We start from the raw sequence: 15,547 nt of genomic DNA on the forward strand, positions 1-15,547 counted from the left end.
CATACCCTCCAACTTATGAGGATTTTGAAAATAATTCTTTCTAGTGGTAGCAAACCAAAGTAGAAATTTTTAAAGCAAATGGATCTCTCATAAAACTTTTATCAGAACTTAAGAATCTAGCCATATGGCCTGCACTTTTATAAGTAATAGTGGACAAGTTACGCTAAAAGTAATTTTCTTTAAATATTAAGACATTAATTTTGCTACCGTCTGAAAAGAAGATTTCTGAAACTACGGAAATTCCGTAGCAGTTGGAGGGTATGTTTCGACTTTTTCAACAACAAAAAAAAAGGTTCAAAGCAGGATTTATAATATTATTTATACATTAACTAGGATTACTTTTAATAAATTGAAACAAAAAGCTAATAAAAATTAAAACAAGATTACATTTATATCGAATGTGCGAAATAAAAACTCGTTATGCTGATACATTCAACACTCAAAAGTATAGTTTGCATATACTATACTTGAATGATTCGATTCACAATAAGTCAAATTTTTTTATTTTTAGAGTCAGAATCGGCGGACAATCATGCAGATCATAAGCATAGTGCACTAAGAAAAAATTTATGATCAAAACTACCAGAATGTGGTAAAATTAACCGTGTCTTTACCGTGTCGTGTGGTAAAATTAACCGTGTCGTAATTTTACAGAAGCACATTGGCAATGATTTTGGTAAAATTAACAATAAATACGATTTTACATAATAACCGTTACCAGATAAACCGTTACCACATGAACGGAAAATTTACTAAATGAATAATTTAAATATTATATATTTTGATTTTAGTGGTTTATTTATTTATTTGCAATTTTTTTTAATTTTTTTAACTAGAATTATATGTTTTTTTTTTTTTACCAGAAATTTCATTACAATAGTACGGTAATTATAACAGAATTTCTTTCTCCGTGTAGTAGCATAGAAGTCTAAATAATAATTTGCCATTGGTGATAGTGTAATTCCAAGTCTCTTATGACAAGTCTTAAGGGTAGAATATTAGTTCGATCTAATATTCTGCCTCAACTCAAGCGGATAAAATTGCTTTTAATTCCAGAAAGAAATAATGTAAACCTAGATATTGAAATAAAGTATCATTTTCGTCGCGCTAAGCATGAGATATTTATCCCCCGAGGTCAAAGTAGAAGTCGCCTAGTCTTCTGAGTTCTAAACCAATTTATCTTTGTCTATTCATTACTATCATCCATAAGATAAAATAAATAAATTCTTTAATATTTAATAAAACGAAATAAATTTCTAGCATACTAGATATAATTTTGTTATACTCAAATTGAACAAATTCACTAATAAATGTGTGCGAAATTTTCAAAACCATTATAACCCGTTAATATGTACACTACCAATCTAATCTGCGGATTAACTAAAATCATCCGTTAAAGTGCGGAATTAAGTTTTTTCCCCGCAATTTACACAAATAATATGTTCATTAATAGTCTCCGTTTCGTTAAAGATTAAAAATTAGTCTCTCACATTAACTAATTTGTTGATTGTTTGATTGTATTAACTTGATTCTTAAGTCACTGAAAATTAAATAAATAACACTATGTTAATTTCCTTAATTGAAATAATATTTTAAACCGTTTGATTCTTCGCATTATATTTTTCAAAGTGATTGATGATTAATTCTATCAACTAACGTGTTCATTGTAGTAACTTGATTTTTAGATAACTAAAAATGAATAAATAACGTTATGTTAATTTAAGGGTATAGAAACGTTGCTGTTGTTCCAACAAAGATCCTATTTTCACTTTAACGAGAGACTAGTTGGGTAATATAAAGATTATCTAGGTAGTTCACAAATAACCTAGGTAATTTGAGAAATGAAACAATTTCTGGCACTTTAACGGAAAACCCTTATTAATCCGCAAAATAGCTAGATAATTTGTTGAATACCTGATTTTGACACTACAGCGGTAACATATCAGCTAGCGCAGCTTCTCAAGAAACTTTTAACTATTCTGTAATTCTATATTCAAAAAAAGCGGTTTCCCGAACAATGGGCAGAGTTAAGCAGTGCCTGGCTCTAACCCAATTCGCTGTTAAGAAAATAGGAGGTATAAGATGTATGATCCGAGAACCCGACTTCCGGAGGAGCCTCAACGATGACAGATGACTGCAAACACTTTCCCACTACCTCCTTTTACTTTATTTTGCGGAGAAATCTTACCCTGTATAAAAAGTATTTGACCTCGTGTTTTCAGAAATATACAATTTCGGTAATGAATTATTTAAATGGACATCAAGGCTACTTTGAAAGAAAAAATAAAAAGATTTTAATGGCAAAACATTGAAAGAAATAATCTAAAACAACGATACTTTCCGCCTATGGAGTCCTAAATGATCCTAAATTATTAACACTGGGAAACAAATTTTCGGTTACAAATACTTGATCTTGCTTAGTTCCGGTTTGGTTATTTCAAGTATGAAATTAGTTTTGCTCCTAAATAAAAGACCCCAAATTTTGAAACCAAATTTTATCGAAATACTAATTTTGGCCACGAAACCTTGGATGCTGGCCCACTGTGGCACGCAAAAAAATAGTTCCTAATATGAGAAGCGCCCCCAGCGGCGTATGACGACACTCCCAGGTATGAATTCCTATTCAATTTCAATCCTATTGATGAGCCCATAATCCCGTAGAGGTTTGTCGCAACATTAATGCGACCCCTTGTCATATATAATGTTTTTTAACTTTTACATTTCGAGAAAAAATAGTCTAAAAATGCAATTTCTTTTATAAAAATAAATAAAAAAGAATAAAAGCTGTAGTTTGGAGAGCGAAACCGGTTGAAGATTTGAGATCAACAATACGAAAGTATCCAAGATCTGTTTAAGGACAGAAAACAAGCCAGCAAAAATTGTTCCCCAATGTAATCTTTTTTTCTCCTCTCCTGCCTGGAACTTGAAAGGGAAGATTTAAAAAAAGGAACCTTTCCAGTTTTGAATTTTCTGAACATTTACGAACTCAAGGAGCTGATCTAACCTATTGGCAAGACCAGTCAGAATAAGCAACAACATCAACAACACTATTTATTTAAAAAAAGAAAAAACTTGTGATATGAAGAGAGAGAAAAGGATTTTTTTTTTCATCGTTTCATAAATAATTGTTTTAAAATTAGGTTTTATTTCTGACAGTTGAATTCGCAGATCAAGAAAGGCTTCTGTTCTCCGGAATTAGTTATCTGACATGAAAATGAATAAAGTAAAAATTAATTAAGGCTTCCTTTCAAATGAAAACGAAAAAGAAGTGTTAAAAATGGTTTTCAGAAAGACCTATTTCTCAATTATTTTATTTACAATTGTTAAGTTCAATGGGAGATACGAATGCAATTATTTTAATATACTGTAATAAAAAAATAACTTTATAATTATTCTTTGTTTTTAAATTTTGCTATTTCTTTTTTTATTAGCACTTCGATGAAAAATTTCTAAAAAATAACCAAAATAATAAGTAAAAGATGAATAATTCATTGATGGATATAAATGTTATTATTAGCTTCTGAAATCGTTATTGTTCTTTAAAAAAATCCCTTACTCTCACAACTCCTGTACCTTCTATGGAACTTTAAGGTCCAACGGAACATCTTTTGGAAACCGCTGATCTAGGATACTAATTACTTTAGTTTTAACGACATGAAAGTGCTTTGAATTACGAGAGTGACTGCACTATGAAAACTATAAAATGGGCACTTAAAAGTGTCTTAGATTTGACCAAGGTAAAAAGATCTTCCCCATCTACGGAAAATGCAATAACTCGAATTCCACACCAGATCATCTCTCCTGCCTTGGGGACTAAGACCATTTCGTGTTTTGGATTTTCTGAATGTATACGGACTAGCTGGTTTGGGACAGCGGTTCCGAATTTCCATCGGATGAGGAACCCTAAATGACCGACATTCGTTAACTGACCCTCGGCTTCATCAATTAAATTTATGAGCAATTGCCAAATAAAGACTACTAATTATTTCAAAATTGTGAAGAATATAATTTTTCTTTTATTTTGAATTGAAAAAGTTTTAACCTTTCAATCTAGCAATCAACATTTTATTTAGAATATTTCATAAAAATAACTAAATTATTGAAAAAAAAAGATTATTGATGAAATGTAAATATAATTACATGTTTAAAAATCGAAATTGGTTAAATAAAGTCCTATCTAACTGAACCTCAATAACATTTCTTCGGAACCCTAAGGTACAGCGGAATATTTTTTGGGAATCGCTGGACTAAGATAAGCAATAACAGTACAAGTGATGTATTAAAATAAAGATCAAACGTCATCATTAAATAAGTTAAATGATTTAAGAATGTTTAATTTGGCTTTCGGAACATTAGGAACTATTTGACCGATTTCTCGCTAATTTTGTATTTTACCATTTAAAATTGCATTCTTTAAAACGATGTAAAAAAATTATATACCTCACAATTCAAAATTTTTTTCGATTATTATTAAATATTAAATAAAATAATAAAAAAATAGAATAATAAATAAATATTTACTAAAAGTTATATTTCGTATTGAATTATCTTTGAATAAGCGAATTTTATAATTGTTTGTAAAAACTTTTCAATTCGCTTAAAATGTCCTAGAGATATGGTGAAATGCACAAAAATTAAAATTAAGATTAAGGGGTTCAAACTTTAGACAGCTCTCCTGACCGAACTATTGGGATTATATTTTGCAAATTCCATCTACTCCCTATATTTTAGGGGTCAGAAATTCAAATTAAATTAAAATTATTGTCAGTGTCTGCAGATTACTTTTCCTCTGAGATCATTATGAATATTTCTGTTGTAATTTGTTGTTCTAGTATGGTACACCTTGGTAACATTTATTGTATTAATTTTAAGCTAAACTTAATCTGCATTATTTTTTTTCTGTTTTTTTAGATGCCTTAAATAGGGATTTACATTATCTTCCTTTCTAAGTATAATGTAATGTTTTAAATAAAATTTATACAATATACATTTCTTGTGTTTAATTTTTAGGTACTTTAAATTTGCGAATTCAAATTTCGCTATACATATGTTTAAGTAAGCATTATTTTCACAAGGATGGTTTTTGGTTTTACAATAATGGCTTACATTAATGGTTTTTACAATAATGATCGTTTGAGTTGCAGTTAAATTTTGATTTAGAAAGATGATGATGCGCTAAATTCTGCTACAGGAGTAATTACTTTTAAGAATCCTTGTTCAAAATTAAGACATAACAATATACACATCGGAAGGGGATTATAAAGACGGTACAATATCATAACGGCAGATTACAAAAATTGAAAACAGTTCTGATAATAACCGAAATAATCAAGTAACACAGCCGTTTTTAAGAAGTAAACCGTATCAGATTTTTAAAAAACTAACTGAGAAAATTCNGCAGGCCAAGGAAGAGTTTGACAAGCTTGCAGACAGTTCATAGCAACATGTGCCGTATGTGGTCTGGCATTGTCCTGCTGAAAAACCAGACCAGGGCGCTGCAAAAGGAACGGTAGCAAAACAGGTCTTAGGATTTCGTCGACGTACCGCTGTGCAGTAAGTGTACCTCTAATGACGACCAAAGGGGTCCGGCTGTCAAAGGAAATGGCACCCCAGACCATAATGCCTTGTTGAGGGCCGGTGTGGCGTGCAATAGTGAAGGCAGGATACCCCCTCTGCCCTGTGCGTCTCCAAACACGTCTTCGATGATCGTCAGGGCACAGTTGGAAGCGGGATTTGTCGCTAAAGACTGTACCTCCCCAGTCGGCATCATTCCAGCCTGATCGAGCGTCGATTTTGCGCGTCTTAGTGCGTTCTTGGTGCGTCGATTTCTTTGTTATAGAGTGTAATTATTGAAATTCAAATTTAATAATTAGTTCACTCCATTCTGCTTTACATTTTTTAATTTATTTAAAACAAACATTAACTTTTGTTTTATTTTTAACAATAAATGATGCATTATGCTGATTTTTATTGTTTCATAACTTGGTAGATAATGATTTATATTTAGATTAATTAACTTCGCCATTAAAATATCCTTAAAAATTAAAAATTTTATGGTCGGAAATTTTTTTTGCACTTTTTAATTGTCTAATATCTAATTATACATCTAACACACAACCAAAACTTATTAAGGTATTTTTTTATTGATTAGCTAAAGTAATTTATAAATATTATTAAGGTTAGCTAAGCCTATAAATATTATTAAGGTTAGCTAAACTTATAAACATTATTAAGGCTAATTTAAGAATGCAGACGTGAATTAATTTCCATCTTGCCAGTTTTCTAGCAGCCAGTAATTAGATCCAAGTGAGCTACAGTTAATCGTTTTATAATTGGGGAGAAAATTATCGAATTAAAAGAGCAGAAATGTATAGCAAGAAAAGAAATGGTAAACTATTATAATAAGCAGTGAATTTTTTTTAGCGCTTAATACCTTGAAATTATTTAAAAAATAGTTTTAATGAAAATCCACTAACATAACATCTATTTAAAGTCATACAACGATAAGAATAGCATTGACATCACATCCGTAATAACTTTGATCTTCTTTAAAAGGAAAAAAAAAAGAAAACAGTTTCTAAAATTCGCTTACTTAACTGATAAAGATAGATAAGAAAACAGTGGCATATCGAAACATCTACTTTTTTCCTCAGAACAAAGGAATGTGTTAAAACAGCAAGCAAAATTGTTTTAAATTGAAATTAATACATATTTAGAACATGCAAAAATATGTAAGCCCTAAAATTCGAAATTCTTAAATAAAATAATAAAAAAACAATTATAAATAGTTATTACAATTTTTTTTTACATTTATCTTAATATAAATACGATTTATAATCATGGGCAAATATTTTTCGATTCGCTTTAATAGTTTTCACGATATGACCCGGAAAAATAAAATAAACATTTAGCATCCAAGCTTTCTGTCGCTGTCCTGACCTAGCAATTCGAATCATATTTCCCACTTGTTTTGAGGACTTGAAATCCAACTGCGTCGAGTAAAAGGTATGTTTATTCCGAGAAAGTACATTTTTGTTTTTGATTTCGTAATTTAATCTATTTACAGAGCCTGACAAAGACAGGGGCATGCGGGGCAGTAGCCCCAGGCCCCACATCAGAGGGGGCCCCTAAATCAAATGGAAAGTTTATTTTAGACTTCCTCCCTTAATGAACTTTTTTTGAACAAAATATCAGTACACTGTAAAACCCGTCAATTTTATGTTAGCTTCTTCAATAATCTATCATATGAATACAAAAAGTTTATGTTTCGTAAATCCATGGCTTTCTAGTGCGGAATGCAGCTAAAATTTCGCAATTTCTATGGACAAATTGAGCCAATCAAAAGCCTGTATTTTTACATATCGCAAAATGCGATGTGTTTACAAAAATGCAGGCTTCTGATTGGCTTAAGTGAGCCATCGCAATTGCGAAAATTTAGTTGAATTCCGCCCTATAATCAGCAAGGATATGAATTTTTCGTAGATCGATGACAAAGTTAACAATCAGAATTGTCAGAAAATCAATAAAATGGACAGAACGTTATTTCGTCTGACCATTGGAGGGGGGGGGGAACTTTATAGCTTTTTTAGGTTCTAGTCAATTTTCTTGTTACTTATGTATAATGCGGTGAAAAATTTAAATACTTCCATAAAGTTCGGTTTTTCATTACTGCAGTAGTGAAGCAGAGGAGGCCCTCAAAGAAGTTTTTGCCCCGGGTCCCCAATTAGGCTGTCTGTTTGCACTAATTAACTAGCATATTTAAGGTTAGACCCTGAACCATTAAGATTGAGTCTTAGTTCATGAAAATTCGATCATTGAAATCAAAAGTTATTCAGGATGCTACGTTAATTTTTTCGCACACTACATTAAAAGAAAGTTTTTTACAAAAAGTCGTAAGTGGACTAAAATCAGGATATTAAATCAATAAAAACGCTTATTGTTAAAATTGTATTGTTCAGTTCTTTAAATTTTCTATTCTATCCTAATAATTTCTGCTGTTCGTGTTATAAAACACCTTAAATTCATTGCTTATTTTATTGTATGTTTCATTTATTTTTATTCATTTTTTTGATAGTTTAACCAACCGTAGCGGATAACTTTTTTTGCCACCTTAAGAATAATAGCGATTTATCTTACGCTTCTTCCGGTTTGTTGCGTAAGTCCATTTTCGTGAAAGTCCAAGGTTATAACCAGCATTTTGTTCTTGACCTGTCCATTTTATCTACGCCCTCCACCGATTCTTCCCTTAATTACAATATTGATGTTTAACTATTTAAAATCAGCAACAACAAAAAACTCTAATTTAAAATTCATTTTAAAGCAATTTTGGGTTAAAACAATTTAGTTAGTAAAATATAATAAATTTATTTAGCCTTTTGAAATATGATAATTAAATCTCTATTTTTGATCGATTCAAAACACATGTAAATCGCCCATTAGTGGAAGATGAAAAATTTGAATCTGNCAAAGGAATGTGTTAAAACAGCAAGCAAAATTGTTTTAAATTGAAATTAATACATATTTAGAACATGCAAAAATATGTAAGCCCTAAAATTCGAAATTCTTAGATAAAATAATTTTAAAAAATGATAAATAGTTATTACAATTTTTTTTTTTACATTTATCTTGATATAAATACGATTTATAATCATAGGCAAATATTTTTCGATTCGCTTAAATAGTTCTCACGATATGACCCGGAATGTACAAAAAATAAAATAAACATTTAGCATCCAAGCTTTCTGTCGCTGTCATATTTCCCACTTATTTTGAGGACTTGAAATCAAACTGCGTAGAGTAAAAAGTATGCTTATTCCGAGAAAGTACATTTTTGTTTCTGATTTCGTAACTTACTCTGTTTGCACTAATTAACTAGCATATATAAGGTTAGACCCTGAACCATTAAGATTGAGTCTTAATTTGTGAAAATACGATTAATGAATCAAAAGTAACTTTTGAAAAGTTATTGATGATGCTCCGTTGAAGTTTTCGCGTACTAAATTAAAAGGAAGTTTTCTTCAAAAAGTCGTAGATTGACTAAAATCAGGATATTAAATCAACAAAAATGCTTATTGTTAAAATTGCATTGTTCAATTCTTTAAATTTTCTATTCTATCCTAATAATTTCTGCTGTCCGTATTATAAAACACTTCACCTTATATTTATTGCTTATTTTATTGTATGTTTCATTTATTTTTATTCAATTATTTTGATAGTTTAACCAACCGTAGTGGATATTTTTTTTCCCTCCAAGTGATTTAGCTTTTTTTGCCACCTTAAGAATAATAGCGATTTGTCTTACACTTCCTCCGGTTTGTTGCGTAAATCCATTTTCGTGAAAGTCCAAGGTCATAACCAGCATTTTGTTCTTGACCTGTCCATTTTATCTACGCCCTCCACCGATTCATCCCTTAATTACAACATTGATGTTTAACTATTTAAAATCAGCAACAACAAAAAACTCTCATTTAAAATTCATTTTAAAGCAATTTTGGCTTAAAACAATTTAGTTAGTAAAATATAAGAAATTTATTTAGCCTTTAGAAAGATGATAATTAAATCTCTATTTTTGATCGATTCAAAACACATGTAAATTGCCCATTAGCGGAAGATGAAAAATTTGAATCTGTTTTGAATAAAAGTAAGGTTAAATGTAGGGAAATGTTAAATGGAGAATTACATGAGCAACTTTGTCACGCAATAGCACTTAAAAGAAATTAAACGGTTAAGTTGTTTTGCTTGTTCCTTCTACAGCAACAGTAAAAGGTTTCAAATAAATAATTCCAAAAAATTGAAAGATATACTTGATAACATAAAATCTTCCTCTTCAAATGTGAAGGTGTAAAAAGTCGACATGTTGCGAGCTCCCGAAAATGGGCACTCATTCTCAAAACTGAATAAATGAGGAAAATAAAAGAGATTTGGAACAGATAATTTAAAGCTTTATTTCTAAAAAAATGATAATAATAAAGTTGAATAAAATATGCGAACATTAAAAAATTTGTATTAATGAAAAATGAATATAAAATTATGAGACAATAATTAAAAAAAAGCAAACAGTATATATGTAAAAAAAAATAATAAGTGCAGCCCACAACACAGGAAAAAAATTAGCATGAAATAAAACTTTGTGAGTTGTTGTATCCATAACACGCAGCAGGAAATTTAAAAGTTTCATGTCTAAAAAATGATAATAATTAATATAAATAAAATATATGTTTTCTTACGAAATATATTGTTTGTATTAAAAATTGGACATTAAATTACGAAATAATAGTTGACGATAATAATAATAATAAGAAGAAGAAAAACTAAAAAATAAGTGAAGCCAAAACGCATGAAAAAAAACTTAGTAAGCTAAAAAATTTATTTTTACATTTTATTAATTTTTGAAACGAATTAATCAAGATAGCTTTAACAAATTTCAAGTAATTTTTCACAACTTAAATAATATTTCTTTTAAAAAAATTGTTTCGTTTTAGTTTTATGAAAATATAATGAAAGTTTGCAAAATACTAAAAATTTGTTAACTTGTTAACTAACGAAAAAAAAAACTAGAAGAATGTTATGAATTCTTCTCATACATTATAAGTTTTAAAAACTTTCAATGACGTCTGCAAATTTTTAATTGCTCTTTCAGTTCTCAAATGCTATTCGTTTTAACTATTTTGTTCTTTTTATGTAAACATTGAATTAGTTTAAACATTGAATGAGAATTATTTTAATGTAAACATGAATAAATAAACATTTATTCTATATTACTTTTTTTTTAAATATTATACATAATTTTTACACATAAATGCCCGCTATTTTATTTAAAAATTTGAAATCTTTCCCTTCGACTGTTTATTTTTAAAAATTCGCCAGTTTTTTTATTCGAAAAATATAATCAATTTTTATGTCAAAAGTGATGAAAGTGCCATATTGCGAACTAAAAAATATTACAATTATTCTAACAATAAAGAATGAAGTTTTTAATATTTTTCCTACAACTGTTGCACAGTTTTCAGCTTCGAGTAACTAATAAATCGATGCCGCAGTTTAATAAGACACAAATCGAATAATTTTCAAGTTTCATTGTAAACAATGACTTTCAGGTACAACTGTTCGATACAATAATCAAAATCATCTGACTTCCTATTATGTATACTCGTCTACTACTGTTATAGAACATTCTAAACATAATTTAACTCATACTGTATAATTTTTTATTCTTGACAATGCATACATGTCGAAGTTTACGAACCGTAAACTTTGAGATATCATGATCAACAATGAATTGTCGAAAGGAGTTCCGGTGGACATGCTAGGGCGGAACTCCGGAAACGGGAAAGTGAGAGTAAATTATGATGGGCAAAAGATCATCCACTTTTCCAAGTCTGTCAACATATATCTATAAGAGGATGCGGAGTTTATGTAAAGGGATTCTGTTAGCTAATAATATAATCCACCCATATTTTTCCCTTTCTTTTTTTAGGCTTTTTTTTTACGATTGCTTTTTATAAAATTAACATGAAAAATAATCTCTGATAATTTTGCTTAGTTAAAAAATAATTTTTACGGTAATTTCAATAAACCGAAATCAAATTATAAGGTTGCAAAGGTTGTGTTTTAAGATTTGTTATGGTATTTTTTTTAGCAGTCAAGAATGTAAATAATTTTTGATAATAGCGTTTAATTAAGAATTCATTAAACAATAATCTCGATTATTCGGTATTTGATTATTTGAGTAATGGAAAATGTTTAATTGTGTTTTGATATTTTATTACAGTAATTTTACAGCATTAAAAAAAGGAAAAATTTAATAACTGTGTTTAATTAAAAATGTCATATTATTAAGTAGTCTTAATTAACCAGCATCTAATTATCTGGGTAGTGGATGATCCTATATCGTGTATTAAGACTTTTTTAATGATGAAAATAACTTCTACTAATTTTAAAACTGGCTTTGAACAGCTGACCCAATTCTGAGTTACTATCAATGTTTAACTCCGTAGCATGTAATTTTGAACGCAATTTAGAAGACAAGGGAGCTCCTGGATCAAGCATTGTGACAAACTAGACTTGGTGGAGGACTTTTTTGATGGGACTAACCCACATTTGTTTTACACGGAGAGGAAAACCGCGAAAACCATCCACTGTCTGCCCGAGGAGATTCTTATTCATGGTATATGCCTACCACTAAGAATATTTAACTTCAGCACTGTGGTTGGTGCGAGCCGGGAGCAGAATTTCTATCAGCCAGAAACCTCTGGGATTCGAACCTGGTTCACCTCATTGTTAGACGAACATTCTATCCCCATAGCCAACGCTGCCCTATAAGATGTGTTTAAAATAATTGTACGAAAACTAGAATCAAACTCAATATAAAAAATGCTTGATACAGAATACTCGATTAATGGGTTCGAATTAGTCTAGAACAGCTGTTCACAAGAAGTGTTCCGCGGAAGCCTAAGATTCCGTGGAAATCATAGAGTTAAGAGTATAAATACGAAATATACGTGGAAATACGAGGAAGTACGAAAAGGGCTGGAACACTTTTTTTTTAATCAGCTGTGATTTATTTATTTATTTATTTCATTTTTTGAGACATGTAATAGGTTTTTATCCGAATATTCATTTAATAGTTAAAGTTATTTTCATGAAATCATTTAAGTAAAATGCCAATAAAAATAAGTAGTAAAATAGTAAATATTATACACAAATGCATATGTTTTTGTCAAAAGTAAGAACTCCCCAAAAGTCTTCATCAGGACACATCTTTAATTCTATGCTATAGTTAAATGCGATATTATATATATATATTCAACATGATTTATGCATACACCAAAAACTACTAGGCTAGAAGCCACTAGCTGCAGGCCAGCAAATTCAACTGACCTAATACCTAATCTTTAGACTGTTATTGATAAAGCAATGGGGAAAAAAAATTTCTTCTCACTAAATGTTTCTAACTAAATTTGAAGTTTTCCTCTTTTTTTAACAAATTCAAACCTGCTTATTGAATTTTTTACAGCTGTCAGAATTTCACCAAAAGAAGTATGATCGTTTATGGTTACATAGCTGGAAAAAAAATTGTGAATCGCTTCTCAACACCAGTGCCCCCTACTCCCCCCCCCCAACCTTCTCATCGTCACGGGGGTGTCAACTTTTGAAACAAAGTTATACAAAAACAATCAAAGCACCATAATAAATAAAATGGAAATAGTTTAATGTTCCTAATATAGTTTAATGAGCCCGGTATACCATTTGATCCAAGGCCTGGGAGTTAAAGACCACTACTCTAGACGACTAAATAGTCTTTTCCAATTGTTTTGAAACTATATTCGTTCTTACAGTACCGCAAAAACATTTATGACAAATAGATCTTTCTCCATAATAAAATATCTACTGAAGATATTTGAGAAGTTGAATTCGTTGAAACGAAAACAGATTTCTTTCATTTCATTCTTAACAAAACACTTTAATACTTATTGTTATTATTATTGTTATTTTTAGCATTACAATCATTTAAAATATTAAAATTAATATTCAGTCATTTCCTTTTATATTAATTAAATTATTCACATTTTCTTTTATATTAATTAAATCATTAAAGTCCTATTGAATAAGTTTACATTTTCTATTTAAAAAAAAGCATTAAAATTTATGTAAATTCAATTATTTGAGACGAGATATTTCCTGACCATTCCGGTTAATCGAGTGTCTTATGTAGTATATTACATAATTGTGTGTATAGATCTTTTTAAGCATAAAAGTATAAATTTCCAAATTACACACTAATTGAATACTTTATTTAATTGTTTTATTAAATTTTAGAGTTTCATTTAATTGTTTAACAATTAATTTTTAACAAAAAAATTATTAAAAAATGAATCTTTTATTTAAAAAAAACTGCACATTAAGAAAATTGTACAAAATTGTTACCCCTCTAGTGTTTAATTAAGTTTTTGAAAATTTTTTTTAAGGTTAATACCTAATTTTCAAAAAACTATCTAAAAAAAAAAAAAAAAAAAAAAATTTGTCTATTCTAAAAAATTATACACTTTACTGTAATTAAAAATATATATATATAATAATAAGCGAGAGGGAGAGAGGATAACTATAAGAGAAAGGAAAAATAACTATAATTAAATGTCATAAGTGATTAATGTTTCATTTTTGTTTTTGTCTACTAGACAATATATAATCGCAAAAAAAAGAGAGAGAGAGCGAAAGTCACAATGAATTACACAGAATATAAATAAACAAGGAAATAAATAATGGCAAGTACCCAGACTGCAGAGCGCACCTTTTCGGTGTTGTACACGTGACAAAACAAATAATTGCATCACCACCACTGACATTCTAAGATGGAAGATGGGAGTAAAGATAAAAATAGAAGACTCACCCTCGAAATTACAAGAGGAGACCCTGTTCCTTTTCCTCCTCTCAAACGAAATCCCCATGGAGGAGTTCCTCTTAAATTCAACCATATACTCTTTGAAAAAGACATGAATAAATATCTTTTATTCCAAGGGAGAGCATCGCAAATAGGCGACTGACCATAACATAACCGTGCTTTTCACTGAGAATGAGCGATTGAATATTCTAAGACTTTATTATTTTAAGAAATCATATAAATCTCACTCATAAAAATAATTCATAGAACGTTTGCCACCCCACTTTATTTTTAAAATTGACGGGTAAAGAATGCGTTGTGCGCTATTCGCTGACTTTGATAATTTTCTTTATTTTTCCCAATATTTATATTTCCATTTTTATGCGAAAAATGTTTTCAATGACATCGATAGTGGCGCCATCTGTTATATCTTCATATAAATTAAAATAGAATTTGATTGATAAATTTTAAAAAAGTAGTGTAAGGTAAATAAAAAACATGAGTTCATTGCCTTGAAGACTGCATCTCATCGCTTTAACGCAAGTCAAAAATTAACTACTAACTAAATTAGCAAAATAGTTTCTAAATATTTAAAATCAAAACATAAATGACTAAATGCAAAAAAATCATTTAAAAAAAAAGTCTTATAAATATTTAGTATTACATTTTTTTTATCGATTAAACTCCTAACTTGTTTTACATGGAAATTATTTTATTGAAAAAAGTTTTTTTGGGGGTTTATTAAAAATTATTAATGTAATAAAGCTAATAGATTATTTGAAATAAATAAAGCAAAAACACTAGTAGTAGAATATTAATAACACTTATAAAAAATAAATAATTTACAATAAATTTAAACACAAATTTTTCTTTTTTTATCCATTAAATAAATGTCTATGCTTAAAAAATCTAAGAGATTTTTATCAAGAAAATATAAAAAAAAATTTTTAAAAAAAAGCAGCTAACCGTTCATTTTTTAAATAATTAATACTCTAATTCTCAAAATATTAAAATATTTGCGAAGTAAATTCAATCAATACACACCATAGCGCGCTTACCAGTTCTTAAAAGGAAGACAATTTAAAACGTTTCTAAATATATAATACCTTAGAAATTTGAGATAGTATAATATTTAAAAACATTTCTAAATATTACATAACATCAAAA

General features: G+C 29.1%; 1 protein-coding gene across 4 annotated transcripts in view; it reads right to left on the reverse strand.

Moving 5' to 3' along the window:
• LOC107447618 (vinexin) overlaps positions 1–14,732 on the reverse strand; it is a 136,090-nt gene extending 121,358 nt beyond the window's left edge. For all 4 annotated transcript variants that reach the window (XM_071186532.1, XM_043039530.2, XM_043039529.2 and 1 more), the window contains exon 1: positions 14,390–14,732. In XM_071186532.1, the coding sequence (XP_071042633.1) occupies positions 14,390–14,494 (105 nt within the window). In that variant the 5' untranslated portion in view covers positions 14,495–14,732. The remainder of the gene's footprint in view (positions 1–14,389) is intronic.
• Between the last annotated feature and the right edge of the window lie 815 nt (positions 14,733–15,547).

Source organism: Parasteatoda tepidariorum, chromosome 10 (assembly GCF_043381705.1).
Source record: "Parasteatoda tepidariorum isolate YZ-2023 chromosome 10, CAS_Ptep_4.0, whole genome shotgun sequence".
In the NCBI taxonomy this organism is placed as follows: Eukaryota; Metazoa; Arthropoda; class Arachnida; order Araneae; family Theridiidae; genus Parasteatoda; species Parasteatoda tepidariorum.